The sequence below is a fragment of the Salarias fasciatus genome, chromosome 22 (assembly GCF_902148845.1).
Source record: "Salarias fasciatus chromosome 22, fSalaFa1.1, whole genome shotgun sequence".
NCBI classification, from domain to species: domain Eukaryota; kingdom Metazoa; phylum Chordata; class Actinopteri; order Blenniiformes; family Blenniidae; genus Salarias; species Salarias fasciatus.
This window is the reverse complement of record NC_043765.1, coordinates 14743751-14758432: the sequence shown is the minus strand read 5'-3', so window position 1 is coordinate 14758432 and position 14682 is coordinate 14743751. Positions and strand designations below refer to the sequence as shown.

The 14682-nt window shown below is 44.0% G+C and overlaps 1 protein-coding gene across 1 annotated transcript; it reads left to right on the top strand.

The window, feature by feature from the left end:
• The first annotated feature begins 12090 nt into the window (after nt 1–12090).
• dlx6a (distal-less homeobox 6a) lies at nt 12091–14234 on the top strand. Its single transcript, XM_030082348.1, has 3 exons — nt 12091–12659; nt 13401–13594; nt 13818–14234. Exons 1-3 carry the CDS (start codon nt 12353–12355, stop codon nt 14055–14057), a joined length of 741 nt encoding a protein of 246 aa, XP_029938208.1. The 5' UTR covers nt 12091–12352; the 3' UTR covers nt 14058–14234.
• The last annotated feature ends 448 nt before the right edge of the window (nt 14235–14682 follow it).

Here is a 14682-nt window from a genome sequence, read left to right as displayed (position 1 = left end):
TTTTGGTTGCCCGGTCCAATATGGCGACGGCGTAGATTCGATGATCTCATGCTGCTACGCTATGAATGGTTTACATTCTCATCCCTCTGCGCTTCCCATGATTCATAGCAGTGTTTCCGTGTTCATGAATATTATGCAGCATTGTTAGAAATGTCACCATCATCATCATTGATACACAAAACAGCTCGATCTCTATTCACCTATATTCGGGCTCGGCGGCGACTGTACATATTCACGGGCTGAATAGGCCTCGCTCGCTGCAACTCTTAGCAACTGTTGCTATGTGTAACATTGTTGAACTCCACCTCTCGCTCGCTCTTCAAACACGAATGACTAATCCATCACGGAGCACGCTGAAAGCTCTTCGTAAGGCCCCTGGAGCCGCTTGACGCCCCCCGTGACCCTCTCCTGGATGTTTCCTCATTACTTTATAATGTATTCACGCTTATGCTTCCATGGCGCTCGCCCTGGCCTCGTAATGGGAGGAAGCAGGCGAGCGGTTCCAATGCATGCGGGCCCGGCACAATTTGCACTTCATTTTTATTAACAAAAAAAACAGCCAGCCCAGCTTCTGGCGGTGCCTTGCCAAAGCTCACCAGGCTCCGGCGCGCGGCGCCCGACAAATTTCCTGCAATGTGACGACAGGATAGAGTCTCTCAGCATCAGTGGGGTACCTCCGCCGGCCCCCGGGAGATGCTGTCATTATGCGTGTTTGCAATCATGGGAGCTGAATACCTTGGCTGGAAGTGAGGGAGAGGACTGACGACGGCAGAGGGAGAGGGGGGAAGAGATTGAGAGAGCGAGGGAGAGGGAGAGCGGGAGAGAGAGAATGTTTCGGCTCCTCGGCAGTGTTTTGAGCTTTCTGAAATGCATGTGCTATCATAGCAATGTTGTGTTTACCACAGCAGGAGGCAAACACAGAGTCGCAGAGGAGAGGCGCGGAAACGCCAGACACAGTAAAATGAGCAAAATACATACATTAGGACTCTCTGTATTCACTACACACAAGCTGAGCAGAGGGGGGAAAACTCATTTCAATATAAATGGAAGACAAGCAGGGAGTGTGTGTCTTTATATCAGCTTTTGAACATCTCTCTTTTTTTTTTTTTTTTTTTTCCTACTCACCCCATGGAAATATCCAGCAGCAGCCCTGCGACGAGTTTTGCTGGGAAGTCAGGATGTCAATGTTAATTTTCTTCCTGTTGCTAAGGAGACTCTCTCTCACAGAGGCCCTGGTTCCCTCCCCCATGGTCACCGCGCTTTCAGTCAAAGAAGCCTTTCTGTTTCCAGCCTTCTCCGTTCTTGCAATCAGACACTGAGGGAACATCTCCGCACCGGGCCGAGCCGCGGACCGGGAGACCCCAACATCTGGGGGGGGCTGTATTGATTTCCGAGAAGGGGAAGAGAAAAATGTCTCCCCAGCGAGCCATTCAGAGCAGCTACTTTAGCACGCAGCCAATCTTCTGCTGTGATTGTCATGCCAGTGTTTTGATGGCGGGGTGTAGTAACCGCTTGTCTTACACGGGGGCAACACAAGCAAGCACTTTAATGTATCAATACCATGCCCCCCCCCCCTCCCTCCCAGGCAAAGACTTAGTCGGTAGGCACATGAGGAGGAAATAGGAGGAAATGGCTAATGTGAGAACAAGCTGCAAGAGAGAGAAAAAAAAAAACATTGTAAACAGTAAACATTTTAGCCTGTCAGCTGTGGAAATCACTGACACAAATAGCTGTTGTGTGCTTGCCTCCAAACAATCCCGCTCAGTCTCACCTTTCAGCTGTGTTATCATGTGACACTTCAGGAGCTGCACAGTAGAACCGTGTGCCGGTCGGTGTGCACAGATCACCAGGCAAGAAGCTCTTTTACTTTACCCATTTCAATCCAACTCCTTGCAAACTGTTAAAAAAAAAAAAAAAAAAAAAGAAACAAAAAATTAAATTATTGCAATTTTTCAGCTGTGATTATATTCTCTACTGAATTATCTGCATTGTTGTTCGGTGCTCTGATGCAAACCTCTCGTAGCATTGTCAGCGTTAAGTTTATCTGTTTATTTCCTTTTAAGATTTCTGCAGTAGTTCACTGCACAGGGTGTGATTTGAGGAAAATCAATCTCTGTTTGAAGAAACACAAACAGAAGTGAGGTTTTGTATAAAATTTTATTGAGTTCCAAACGCTGGATGTTTCATCTGCACTTGACATTCTTAATTACGTTGCAATTACACAGAAAATTCTATGCAGCTACAATATAATTCTTGTATTTTCCGTGATCATCAGCTTGATTTAATCCTAAATTGTTTTGTAAATATTCATTCAGACGATGCCTTATTATTCTGAGCCTTGATCTCCTCTATGGGGCAGATGTGCAGCGGCTCAGTTGGCGGAGTGGAGGTTGGTGGTTCGACCCCCTCTTGCCGTCGAAGGGTCAAACAACACACTTGCTCCCGGCGGGTGCTGAGCACCTTGCGTGGCGACCCTCATTACTGGTGAACGTGACGAACGGAGTAAAGTGCTTCGGACCTGCTGAAGCAGTGAAAACGTTCTATATAGCTGAAAGTTCATCTGAAGTCGATCTATTCCTCGCTGCAGTGCTGAATCTTTGACCAAATAATCCTTTATTTTCGAGACGGCAACAGTTGTGGTTCATTTTGTTTGACAATCAGTTCTCAATTCAAGAGCATTCTGTGTACGATGGCATAAAAATTCTACAAGAACAGAAAATACTCACTTTCAAAATGCGTCCAAGCTATACATTTACTTCAGTATGACTAAGATTTAACTGAAATGTGACATTTTTTACTTTGACTGCCCAGTTTCTTTGTCCTGAATGTGTTTCAGTTTTTTATTATGCATGCAGCACACATACGAAGTGCCAGCTGCAGACTCTCCTTTAACATGACAGTAGACCGAGCTATAGCATAAGATCCTCCGCTGATTTCCTCTAAGTGCATATATGCAGGCAAAAGAGTTGGCTGGCTGAAGGGTAAACAGGGAAAAGACAAAAATGACAGGGATTTCACCACCGAATCCTTTTAGCAGGCCACTGACACATGAATGGGGGCAAAAAGAGAGAAAGGAGAGGAGAGTGAACGAGGGAGGGAAGGAGGGAGGGAGCGAGGAGAGAAAAAAAAAAAAGAGTAGACAACCAATTTGGGAGTAATGCAACTAAAAACTGACAAGTGTAATTTCATCCATCTGGGCCGATGTGTAAAAAGCGCTGCTCTGAACATTCCCCATGATTCCCCCTGATTGATCTTCCCCCGGTCTGAAACACCTATTATTAGCCACGAGCCTAATAGCACCAGGATGGCTCAGCGCTCTCCCAGGGGCCAATTCTCCGGTCATCTGCCCCTCACTCACCACAGCTGTGGAAACCAACCAGGGAGAGGGTGGAGAGACCGGGGGAGGCGAGGAGGAGATGGAGCTGCCAAGAGGGGATGGAGGCGTACCTATTGGGGGGGGGGGGGGGGGGGGGGGGGGGGGGGGGGGGGGGGGTGAAGAGTGAAAAAAAAAAAGAGGGGAGAGAGGTGTGGGGTTAGAGAGCGGGAGCGAGGTTGAGGGGAAAGGGAGAGAGGGGTAGAGTGGGTATGAAGAGGAAGATAGAGAGGAGAGAAGGGGGATGAGATGGAGGCCAGTGGCTGGACACGGACGGATGGAGGGGAGGTAGAGGGGGGGCGGGCCATGAGAGGGAGGTGGGCGTCCTGGACGAGCGGAGAGACAGAGGAGAGGGGGAAACACAGAGAGGAAAAGTTATAATCATTCAGCAACTCCACAAATCAATCTCACATTTTCTGATTGTTCAAAGCAAAAAAGAAAAAAAAAGAAAAAAACATCACACTGTTCATAAACCCGAATATTTCAGCTTCTCAGCAGAGGAAAAAGCAGTCGATAGAAATAATGCTTGACCCTTGTTCATCTTTCGGCTCCCACAGGTGAGCAGACTGCACTCAGATGTGAGGAAAAGAGGCTCGACAGAGGCAACAATTATCCGTGTTAAATTGAATTAAAACTCGCCGCTCGCGTAGCTTCATGCATTCATGCATTCTGAGTTGAAACTCTCATCATAGCGAGGCCTCAACCCTTTAATAACCCATTTTCTTTAATCAAGCACACTTTAAACTGCTGGACTGAGCAGCAACAATTCAGCTGAGTTTGGATTTGAGTATTTTCAGTTAGGATGGAGACACAATACAATCGTGTGACACATTTTCAGTATTAGTCTTATTTTATTTAGTAATTGCATTTATTTATATCGACTTATATTTAATGAAGAGTCATAAACTGAGGCTGATGCAAAACAAATTAACAACATTTCAAGGAAAAGGTTTGAATTTATTATGAATACTTTCAATAATAAGAATGGGAAATATGTAAATTTTATGCAGACATACTCAAATTGAGATTAGTTTTCAGACAATGATGATCCAAGTCAATGTTCAAGGTCCCAAAGTGATAACTGTCACAAGACGCCAAGGTTAGACGTCGATGGTAAGGAAGTTTGCAACGTGAAGCTGAATACTGATTGCCCGTCTGGCCCTTTTTGGGGTGATTTTGCAGTGGATTAAGGTCAGAAGTCATCTGTTAATCGCCCCCTTCAGTCTCTTTGATTGAGTGAGCCCTCAGGTGAGGCGTAATGCATTTTCAAGGGCAATGATGACAATAATTGGCGAGCTTCACTTCACCAAAATGGACAAAGTCCTAAAAATGTCTCCACTCAAACCTGACCAGGCTGAATCTGACAGCTCAACATGACAGCTCAGGTAGTTTTCCAGACAATGAATTAATAACTATGATATTATGAGGCTGGTTAAAGACACAATCCCCTGGTTAAATAATGAAGCTGATCTGTGGTTTGTTAAGTCAAAGAATCTGTCCTGATCATAAGTTTTTCCTGGTTTAGGGAGGAGGCGATGGCCTCATCAGTAAAGACCAATGAGTTTTATTTGACTGAGAGAATGTTTTGCACTAAAATGAACTCATTTATACATTTTAAAAGAAGACAGATATCCATGCCTTCTATAGGAAGCGAAATCTCACACTTGCTTTTAATTGTTATTCTGTGTATTTTAATAAAAGAGTAGTTTTTTAACAGATTAAGAAAATCATGTGCACATACAGCATTATGTACAATCTTTATTTGTCAAGTGTTTTAAATAATTTGGATATTGTAATGATTTTTGAAAGTATATAGTTCCTTTTTGTAGTTTTCTTTGTATTTTATTTTTAACAGTTCCCATCTTTATGCTGTATTTTCGTGTGTTTTTATATTTTTTAGAAATCGGTCAGGCACAGTTTGCACAGGCTGAAAAGGTGAAGAACATAATGAGTGAGAATGATAATTATGATTATGACCACAACTAAAGCAGTATCTCAAGAAAATATACACTTTAATCCCAGAAGAAAATACATCAGAATTTTATGTACAAAACTTCTGTTTCAGTATTGGTAAGATTTATTTAAAACTGATATTTTTTATGAGGGTTTCTCACCTTTCTGTGTTAAAATCTAAATGCCTGCTGAGACTAACAGGAAAAACAACATTTCTTTCTTTATAAAACAACACATAATTCTAACTCTGATACACACAGGCTGTTCCAAACCCCCACCCCGCCTGATCCCAGCCACGGTTTCAGGTAGGAGTGTCTTAAAGTGCAGCCAGACAAAGGTGCACAGCGATCACCTGACAAACTCCTGCAGCCCCACAGCTTATGAGAACCAGAGACAGGTTTTTCAGCACTCTGTATTCCGCCAGGTGTGACTCCCTTTTCTCTTCACTTTTCTTCCACTTCAGTTGTGCTCTTAAATTTCAGCCTGTTTTATATTTTGTAGTCGGTGTTTGCTATTGTGTGTGGCATTTCCTTCAGTGAGGCATTCAGTCCTCTCTGAAGGCCAGGACATGGCTGTTTTGTTAATGTGCTGCGGATACATGGAGAATATAAGGCCACCGACAGGACTATATGTATTCATAATATGCATTTTAACAGAAAAGTTTAATAGATGAAAGAAATTCTAGGTATTATAAAGCAGTGTTGTTGTTTCTACAGGTGAACCATAAGGTGACATTTTAAATTGAGCTTTTTTTTACCTGCATGAATGATAGATTCATGTCATTATTTTCTAAAGACTGGTCATGTCAGGCCTTCATCCTTTCAATCTGCATTTCATATCAAATCAGTAAGTTATTTTTAGTGAGCATTAACAGAAACACATTGGTCTGGATTAGGAAGTAGAAAAATTGTGTGAACAATTTATACTTTCTCAGTTAAACATTAATTACGTTACTATTGTTTTTTTCGTTAAATAATCACGCTCCTTTAAGGATCCAGCCATTTATTGATCATTTCAATTAGAAAAGGTAGTATTTATTGGCTATAATTGTGCAGTTGTTATTATGTTATATGATTATCTGCACGAAATGACACATCTGTGCTTGGACATTAAACTTTCTCCTGCGCAGTGTGGCATCCTTTCCGGGAAGAAAAAAAAATAAATCCCCTCCTCCTTACAGGTTTAGGGTGATATTTCTCCATCTCTCAGCCTCCGGTGCCACGCGTGGCGCGCACTGGTGGCGCGCACGGAGTCGGTGGAGGCTTTAAAAGCACCTGCCCGCTCGGACGCCCCGCTGCACCGTGAGGCCTCACCACAGGATCTGCATGTCTGAGACGCAGCCAGATAATCCTCAAACTATCAGTGGAGGGCCAGCAGCCCTCGGAATAGATGACCTTACGATAAATAACAAGCAAGTACTTGACACTGATGGGATCAGCAATCAAAGATGCGCTTTTGTGTGTTTTTATATATATGTAATTTTTTTTAGTTTTCAAGTATTTTCTTTTTTTAGGATTGATGCTCTGAATTGGTCGTAAATGTACAGATTTACACATGATTAAGATCTGAATATGCAGAAATACAATAAATTTGATCTTCATAATACGTTTTCTTACATAATAATAATAATAATAATAATAATAATAATAATAATAATAATAATGGCATGGTTTAAAAATGTAGGCCTTATCTTGTTATCAGAGAAACTTTAAGTTTTTACACGAAATGATTATAGTGGAAGTCCTTCTGATCAAACTTGATGTTGCTCTTTGACATTCACCCTGTATTCCAGTGACAGGTCACTGTGCATTTATCTCTAATGATGAACCATCTCTCTCTCTCTCTCTCTCTCTCTCTCTCTCTCTCTCTCTCTCTCTCTCTCTCTCTCTCTCTCTCTCTGTCACGACAGATGAAAAGGTGCTCTAATTATTCCAGGAGGTTGGGAAATAAATGATTGTCTTTGAAGTAGGCCTAGGCCTTGGACTACATTAGAAGCCAAGCATGTGATTTGCAACTGTTGAAGTAAAACCTTCACCCTGGTTGCAAGAAGAAGGGAAAAACGAGGGAAAATGAGGAGGGTGGATTCTCGGCAAAAGAAAATGGTATCTTTGTTTGCTCCCCTTTGTTTACCAGGGGATTCTTTCTCATTTCCCCCTCCTTTTTTTTCATTTTTTACTAATTCATTTCAATGGCTTTCAAACTGGAAAATGGAAATGTTGCTCCTGCCCTCTATTTCGGCGGCAGCGTCCTGGCAACAGAGCAATTTTCTATCATCAGGGATAAACGGCATCGAACAGTACATTCTGATAAAAAAAAAAAAAAAAAAAAAAAAAAGCCCATGATTGCTGGCCTTCCTGTCTGTCATCTACCGACCAAATCCTCTCCTTCAAGACCGACCACTGTGCTGTCAGACCTAATAATGTCGCGTATTAAGTCAAGAGAGGGAGAAAAAAAATGGGGGAACTGCTGCTCTTATTTGTCACCAACATAAAAAAAAATTCAGATCAACTCTTGGTGTATATGGCTTCTTTGTTTTTGGTTTGGTGCGACGTGTTCACAGCGTGAGGCACAGATATATGTATATGAAATGTTGACAAGTGTTGATAAATGTGAAATTCAGCGTTACGCTGAATTTCACATTTATCGGCACTTGTCAACATTTCAGAACCAAAAGGACAACAAAAAATGCATGCAAACCAGCCTTACGGTCACCTCAGATGGACATAAACATGCAAGGAAAGGAGGCGAAAAAGAGAAACAAGCAGTCCTAATTAGGACCCGCGTCCTGAGTGGGACCAGCGCAGCGTCAGCCGTGCCAAATTAAACCCATTAGTCTACAAGAGCCTGTGAGGACTTCAGTGGTGCAGGCCCCTTTGCTTATTTGTGGTCATTTTAGTTCCACTTGCAGCACGCTACACTGAGACCGTGTATACGCACGCAGGGCCCCCCCTGTCTGCACCTGGGGCCATGCGTATGCCAATTTCGCTATTTACTCGAAAGATAATACAATTCTAATTCGTGATGCGAAACTTATAGTAAACAGTCGTCTGCCCGCGAGCGCAAGGGGTGTTCTTTACGACAAAAACACACTAATTTTTTGCCTTGTTATAGTTGCACGCATTTACCAAACACATCAAAGCGTTTGCATAAGTGGGTTTGCATTAGTAGGCCGTGCGTAATTTGTGTGCGTAAAAAAAAGCGTCTCGCCGCCATTCGGGGCCACGGGTGGAATTCTGCCGGAGCGTTGCAAGTCTGATCAGCGATCGCGTTGATGCGTACGCGCGTGCGTGAGGGACTTGCGCCCCCGAATGCGGTTACAATGAACCGCGTTTATACTGACAGCTGTGTGCGGCATGCATCCCTTCGCCGCTTTTCCGCCCTGCGCGCTGCAGAGATGGAAGAGCATGTCGACGCCTGGCTGTCTGTGAAGCGCTGCAGAGCAGGGAGACATGTTGTTTAAGTGCCTCCCCGGTCCCTTTTCTGCAGTGACATGCTTCATCCCCCCCTCCCCACCCCAGCTGCCTAGTCCCCGAGAAGCCAAGGAGGTGGCTTTCCATGCGAGCCAGTAAATAGCTGTCAGTGGGACCGACCGCAAACACCCAGCCTCTCGTTGCAATTATGACCCGTGTCTCGCTGGAACTGAGTGCTAAAGCTTAGATATGATTAACACGTGTGGCCAGATAGAGAGGGGGGAAAAAAAGGCATGCAGTGTTAAAACAACCAGTGAGAAGAGGAAAGAATAGATAGGAGGAACAACTCTTGCGCATTTATCTTTGCTGCACTGGATTACATGCGTAAAAACGCACCTTTATGTAGGCGTAGTGACGGTATCTGCAAGTTTCGGCTGAGATTTCTTTCCCATCGAGGGTGTTAACCACAACACAACGTCAGGTTACACTGGTAAATGCAGTGTAAAATATTCTCAGCTTTCATGCGTCCCATCCCAGACAATGGATGTCAGGGAAATCCCAGGCCTGATCCGGCCACAGCGGCTGGATATTGGAGTGATTTTAAAGAGTCATTCATCAGCGTTTATAAGACAGCAGGAAATAAAGACCACTTCTGTTAAACCACCAAGGCCATTGATTGTGCTGAAGGTCAACCATCTACTTAGGGACAAAGTGATTTTTAGATTTACAACTGAACACTGTTCATTCTGTGATTGACATTTAGTCGAGCTGAAATATGAAATAATTTCTCACCGGAATAAGGATATGGACCCCTGTAATCCAAGATTAATGGGCCAAAGTACAACATGAGGTGGGACGCGGTAGATGAAGATGAGCTTATTTAGTAATTTTACAACGAAAACCACTTTATTCTGTTGGTATTTCAGATTCCAAATCGGACGTTAGGTCGATAAAATTGGTGGAAGGACAATAAACGCGCATTAGCCCCTGTGCACATTACACATGCTCCTAAAGGCTGTCAGGACGCACGCATGCAGTATCTCAAACATGCGCGAAGCGGTAATATTGTGCATGCCATGTCCTCTTTGTTCTAAACACATCCGTCCCTTGTCACTTTCACCGCTTCTCTTAATCCCAGTGTGCACAGAAAGGCCTCCCAACACACGCCTGCGGGACACCGGGACTTTGACATTACCCGCGCAGTTATCCCGCAATTTAATAACCCCGGCGGTGGCGCACGCATGATGCTGCAAGACCTGAGGGATGAAGACGTCTCATATAATCGAGCCCGGGGCTTTAAAACCCGCTGGGGGGGGGGGGAAATCGACCAACATCGCTGCAGAGCATGTATGTCTTTGTAGCAGGACTCAAAGGCGATTAGAAAAGGTCTGGGATCTGGTTTCCCTTCTGCGTGTCCAAGTGGAACACGGGCAGGGGAATTGGCCACTATGTTAGATCACTGAAGGGTGACCAAGGTGTGCTGACTCCTTGCGGGGTCTGCAGGGCCACTGGAGCAAATACAGAATCATCTCAGGCAATGAAATCGTGTAAGCAATGCCAAAAAAGGAGCTCTTACCTGCAGCTCTCTGGATGCGCACTGGAGGTTTTTTTTTCTTCCTTTTTTTTTTTTTTTTTTTAAAGAAATCAATTGATCTAAAAGAGTATATGCATGGATAAAAGCAATCCGTCGGGATGCCTCGGACTCTCATCCCCGCCGCGGTGCTCCTCTCCTGGTCCGCTGCTGTAAAATGATTATCCGGCTGGGTTGTGCACTTTTTAAATCCCACAAAGTAAATAACCGTAGCTGACGATAATAGCAAGGTACCAAGTTCTTGTTACAGAAAAGGAGAAAATTGAAACTAAACGCTGCATTTAGACAACCATTTTTGATAAGAGGATAATTGAGGCCACACTGGCGTATAATTAGGGGATAATTTATGCTATATCCACTTTTATTCCACCCTCCCAAAATAAATCCAGTCCATAATCATTACAGGCGAATTGTTCTTAATTTTATAGCTGCAATTTGAGTAAAGTGTGGCCGCTAATCAAATAGGTTTTCGCAGTAACTTGATTGCAACCATAATTATTTTTTTCGTCGCCCTGTTTTTTTTTTTTTTGTGAAATCGCTAAACGCTACATTCCGACAAAAAAAAAATATGTTGAAAGTGGTGCAAAACATGCTCTGAATACCTGCTGCATTAGAATAAGCAGAAATATAATTTTATTCTTATCGCAGCCCTCAGAGACAAACTGTATAATTTACATATATTGAGGACCCTATCAGGCCTCATATTACAACAGGGATAAAAGACACTGTCAGTTTATCTGGGTATCCACCCTTCTATCTGCAAAATAACCTATTGTACCTCAGGCATATTGTTATTTGATGTGTCACATGTACTGTATTTTGAATTGTCTGAGGATCCTTAATCATATGGTCAATAGCCCCAGGAGAAGCGCACTGTTATAATATACGTTACTTGGAGAGGAACGGGGGGGGGGCTTCAAGGAGGGGGGACTGCTCATTAGGCGGCATCAAAGCAAATTCTGCACTGCTGAAATAAGTTTTATGATAAGATATTCTCTGGGAAATAATATAGTAATAACAAATATATACAAAAGCTCCAAATTGCAAATGCAAAAATGAGAAGGTTCAGGCGTATTTTCACTTTTTTTCCCCAACTCCACCTGTTTTTGGAGTTTTATTGACATGAAACGCTTTACTTTATCAGAATAAACAGGTGTAGTTTAAATCCAAAGAAACCTAAAGGGTGACTTTGATTTATTAGTGGCTGTTTAGACGTATATAAATGATTATAAATGTAATGACTTATTCAATACTATCCTATTTCACTTTTGACGCTCACTTTTCTTTGCAGCGCAGGATTAAATTCTGGATCTTTTGCGTGATTTTTGCTTCAAATCCCTTTTTTACCAAATACAAGTTTTCTGTGGTGTTTTGCTGTGTGTAATTAGTTCCTTTGGGAAAGTAAGCTTCAAGTCTGTAAAGCGAAAGAGGCGCATATAGGCTGCCTGTCGCACTACATCAAAGCGCGCAAGCACTATGTTGCGCGTCTCGTGTAATTTGGAGGTTTGGGTAAAAAAAAAAAAAAGGCAAAATCGACTTGGCAATTCCGAAAGAGCTGGTTTTACGCGTGAAGCTTGTCTGCAGGAATTAGGCGTCTTTCCCACCACATATTATTTCCCCCAGAGTTGTGGTGGGAGCTGGTAAGGTGGGTTAACTCCAGCTCAAGTCTCCGTGAAGCGCAGAGCACTGATGACGTTGGGTTGGATGACCAATCGGGAGGCGCTGCCCTTTGGAGACAAACCATTTTACTTGTAGTGTCTGCATCAAGTCTGGAAGCAAGGGCTCAATTTTAACAGAATCCACCTTAAAATCTCTCCCTTAACTTATGCCTACCTTCCGCTACTTTGAGTGAGAATATCACAGGACAAGGGGGGGAAATAAAGACGCGTCTGGAAAATCCCGGTGTTAATAGGACAATATCTGTTCGCGGTGGAGAGGGGAGAGAGACAACAGCACAGCGCGAGAGAGAAAACCGATTTGGTCTTGAGAGAGAGGGGGGTGAGTGCTCTCAAGGCAGAAAATTCGATGATGACCATGACTACGATGGCTGACGGTCTGGAGGCTCAGGACTCGTCCAAGTCTGCTTTCATGGAGTTTGGACAGCAGTCGCACTCACAGCAGAGCTCCCCATCGATGGCCAGCGGCCACTACCCGCTGCACTGTCTCCACTCCGGCTCACACGCTCACCACCAGCACGACAACACCCCTTACCCCGGGACCAACACCTACAACAGGTCGTTACCTTACCCCTACGTGAGCCATCCGCACCACAGCCCGTACCTGCCATCGTATCACAACAACACGGGAGGACAGACAAGGTTAGACGGCGCAGGTAAGAGACCCCCTTTTTCCCCCCAACCAAGCCAGGAGGAAAACGCGCGGCGTCACGTCCATCCCCGGCGTCTGACCGTGCCATTAGCGCGTAGCTTCTTTTACTGAGGGTTGCCCACAGACGCGGATTTAAAGGGGAAAAAAAAAAATTTACAATCTTTCTCCAAGCCAGTGTCGCTGCCATCCCAAGTCACCGTGTTGCCACTCCAGATCCGGGAATGATCTTTTAAGTGGGCGATTACATCGAGGAAAATCGTGCGTAAATGGCACCGGATAATTCGACATCCAACCTATTACCTCTCCTTTGCCTGTGCTGCCGTCCTGTTTAGCACTCCCCTCAGTTCCCACAAAATCTGTTTTAATGCCCGGGGTGTGATCATCACGACCGTGCAATCCTCACCAACTACTCGTGGAAATTAGGCAGCCCGCACGTCTTGAATGTTGTAATTAGCATTTAATTGACATGTCATTACCAGCAATATCCTAAATATGACAGCGTACGAGGATTGTGGCTGCCACGGCGCACCAAAGCAAGCAGGAGATAGCAAGGTTTATAAGCCCGGATTTTTTTTTCTTTTCTTTTCTTTTTTTTTTTTTTTTTTTTTTTTGACATCCTCCTCGGTCGCTCCTGAATTCACCTCCACCAAAATATGTCAGCACCGGCTGGTGGCTGTCTGCCCTGCAGGAAGCGACCACGCTCCAGCGCGTTTGTGAATATTAACATTGCTTGTTTTTGTTGCAGAGCAGCAGAAAACGACAGTGATCGAAAATGGGGAGATTCGATTTAACGGGAAAGGGAAGAAGATCCGCAAGCCCCGGACAATTTATTCCAGTTTGCAGCTTCAAGCACTGAACCACCGTTTCCAGCAAACACAGTACCTCGCTTTACCGGAGCGCGCGGAGCTGGCTGCGTCTCTAGGACTGACGCAAACACAGGTATGGATCACACATATCCACTGACCTTTTTTTGTATCCCTTTAATAATCAAAACAAACGTTATCTATTGGATTTTATTTAAAATAATAATAAAAAATATATAGATTATTTTTGTTTCCGTCTGTTTTTTTAGGTTTTCAATCAGTGCACACAAAAAAAAAAACACAATAGACAATTTTGCTGTCCTCTAATTTCCATCCACCCGTCTCCTCATGTCCCACAGGTAAAGATCTGGTTTCAAAATAAGAGGTCAAAGTTCAAGAAGCTGCTGAAGCAAGGCGGCAACCCTCACGAGAGCGACCCCATGCCGGGCTCCATGTCCCTGTCCCCGCGCTCCCCGACCATCCCTCCCATCTGGGACGTCTCGGCCTCTTCTAAAGGAGTAAACATGCCGGCCAACAGCTACATGCCCGGCTACTCTCACTGGTACTCGTCCCCACACCAGGACTCCATGCAGAGATAGACTGACCGAGGCCTCCGGATCTCCCGCCACGCGGTTTCCACGGTAGCCTGCAGTTTTGTGTCAGCAGCGCAGAGACGGACTGGGATGCTGGAGAGGAGGACTGAGCTGAAGCCTCCTCTGCTGCTCCTCTGCTGGAGGATCAAACAGCCAAGCCTCGGTGTGATCACACAAACAAGGGAACTAACCTTTTTTTTTTTTTTTTTTTTTTTTTAAACGTACACGGCTGTTCAGTGGGCTCGCGTTGCATTTGTTAGGCTTTCATTCATGTCAACATCTGAACGTCAGTATACCAAATATTATCAGTGACATTTTTCGCCACTTTGGGCAAAAGACTGCTTACACCCTCCACGCGCAGTGGCGCCCTGACTCGTTTGCAATGGTGGACTCCTGACTGCTATTTTTTTTTTCCTTTTTTCTTTTTTTTTCTTTTTTTTTTTGGTTGTTTCTCCAACATGCAAAACCAAGCAAATTGTCTGTCTGTAAATATAATCTGCGATTTTAGTTGTACATAAACTTTTTATGTTTTGTCAGATTGAGTAAACCGTGACTCAAAACAGACTCCTGCTGTTGCATGATTTCCAGAAAGAAAGAAAAAAAAAAGATTCTCATTTTCAGATGGGCCTTT

What these genes read in the sequence shown, in the direction of transcription:
- dlx6a (XM_030082348.1), top strand. Translation starts at nt 12,353, where the DNA reads ATGATGACCATGACTACGATGGCTGACGGTCTGGAGGCTCAGGACTCG. An exon ending in GACAAGGTTAGACGGCGCAG is followed by an intron (nt 12,660 to 13,400) that starts GTAAGAGACCCC and finishes TTTTTGTTGCAG; the next exon opens with AGCAGCAGAAAACGACAGTG. An exon ending in TAGGACTGACGCAAACACAG is followed by an intron (nt 13,595 to 13,817) that starts GTATGGATCACA and finishes CATGTCCCACAG; the next exon opens with GTAAAGATCTGGTTTCAAAA.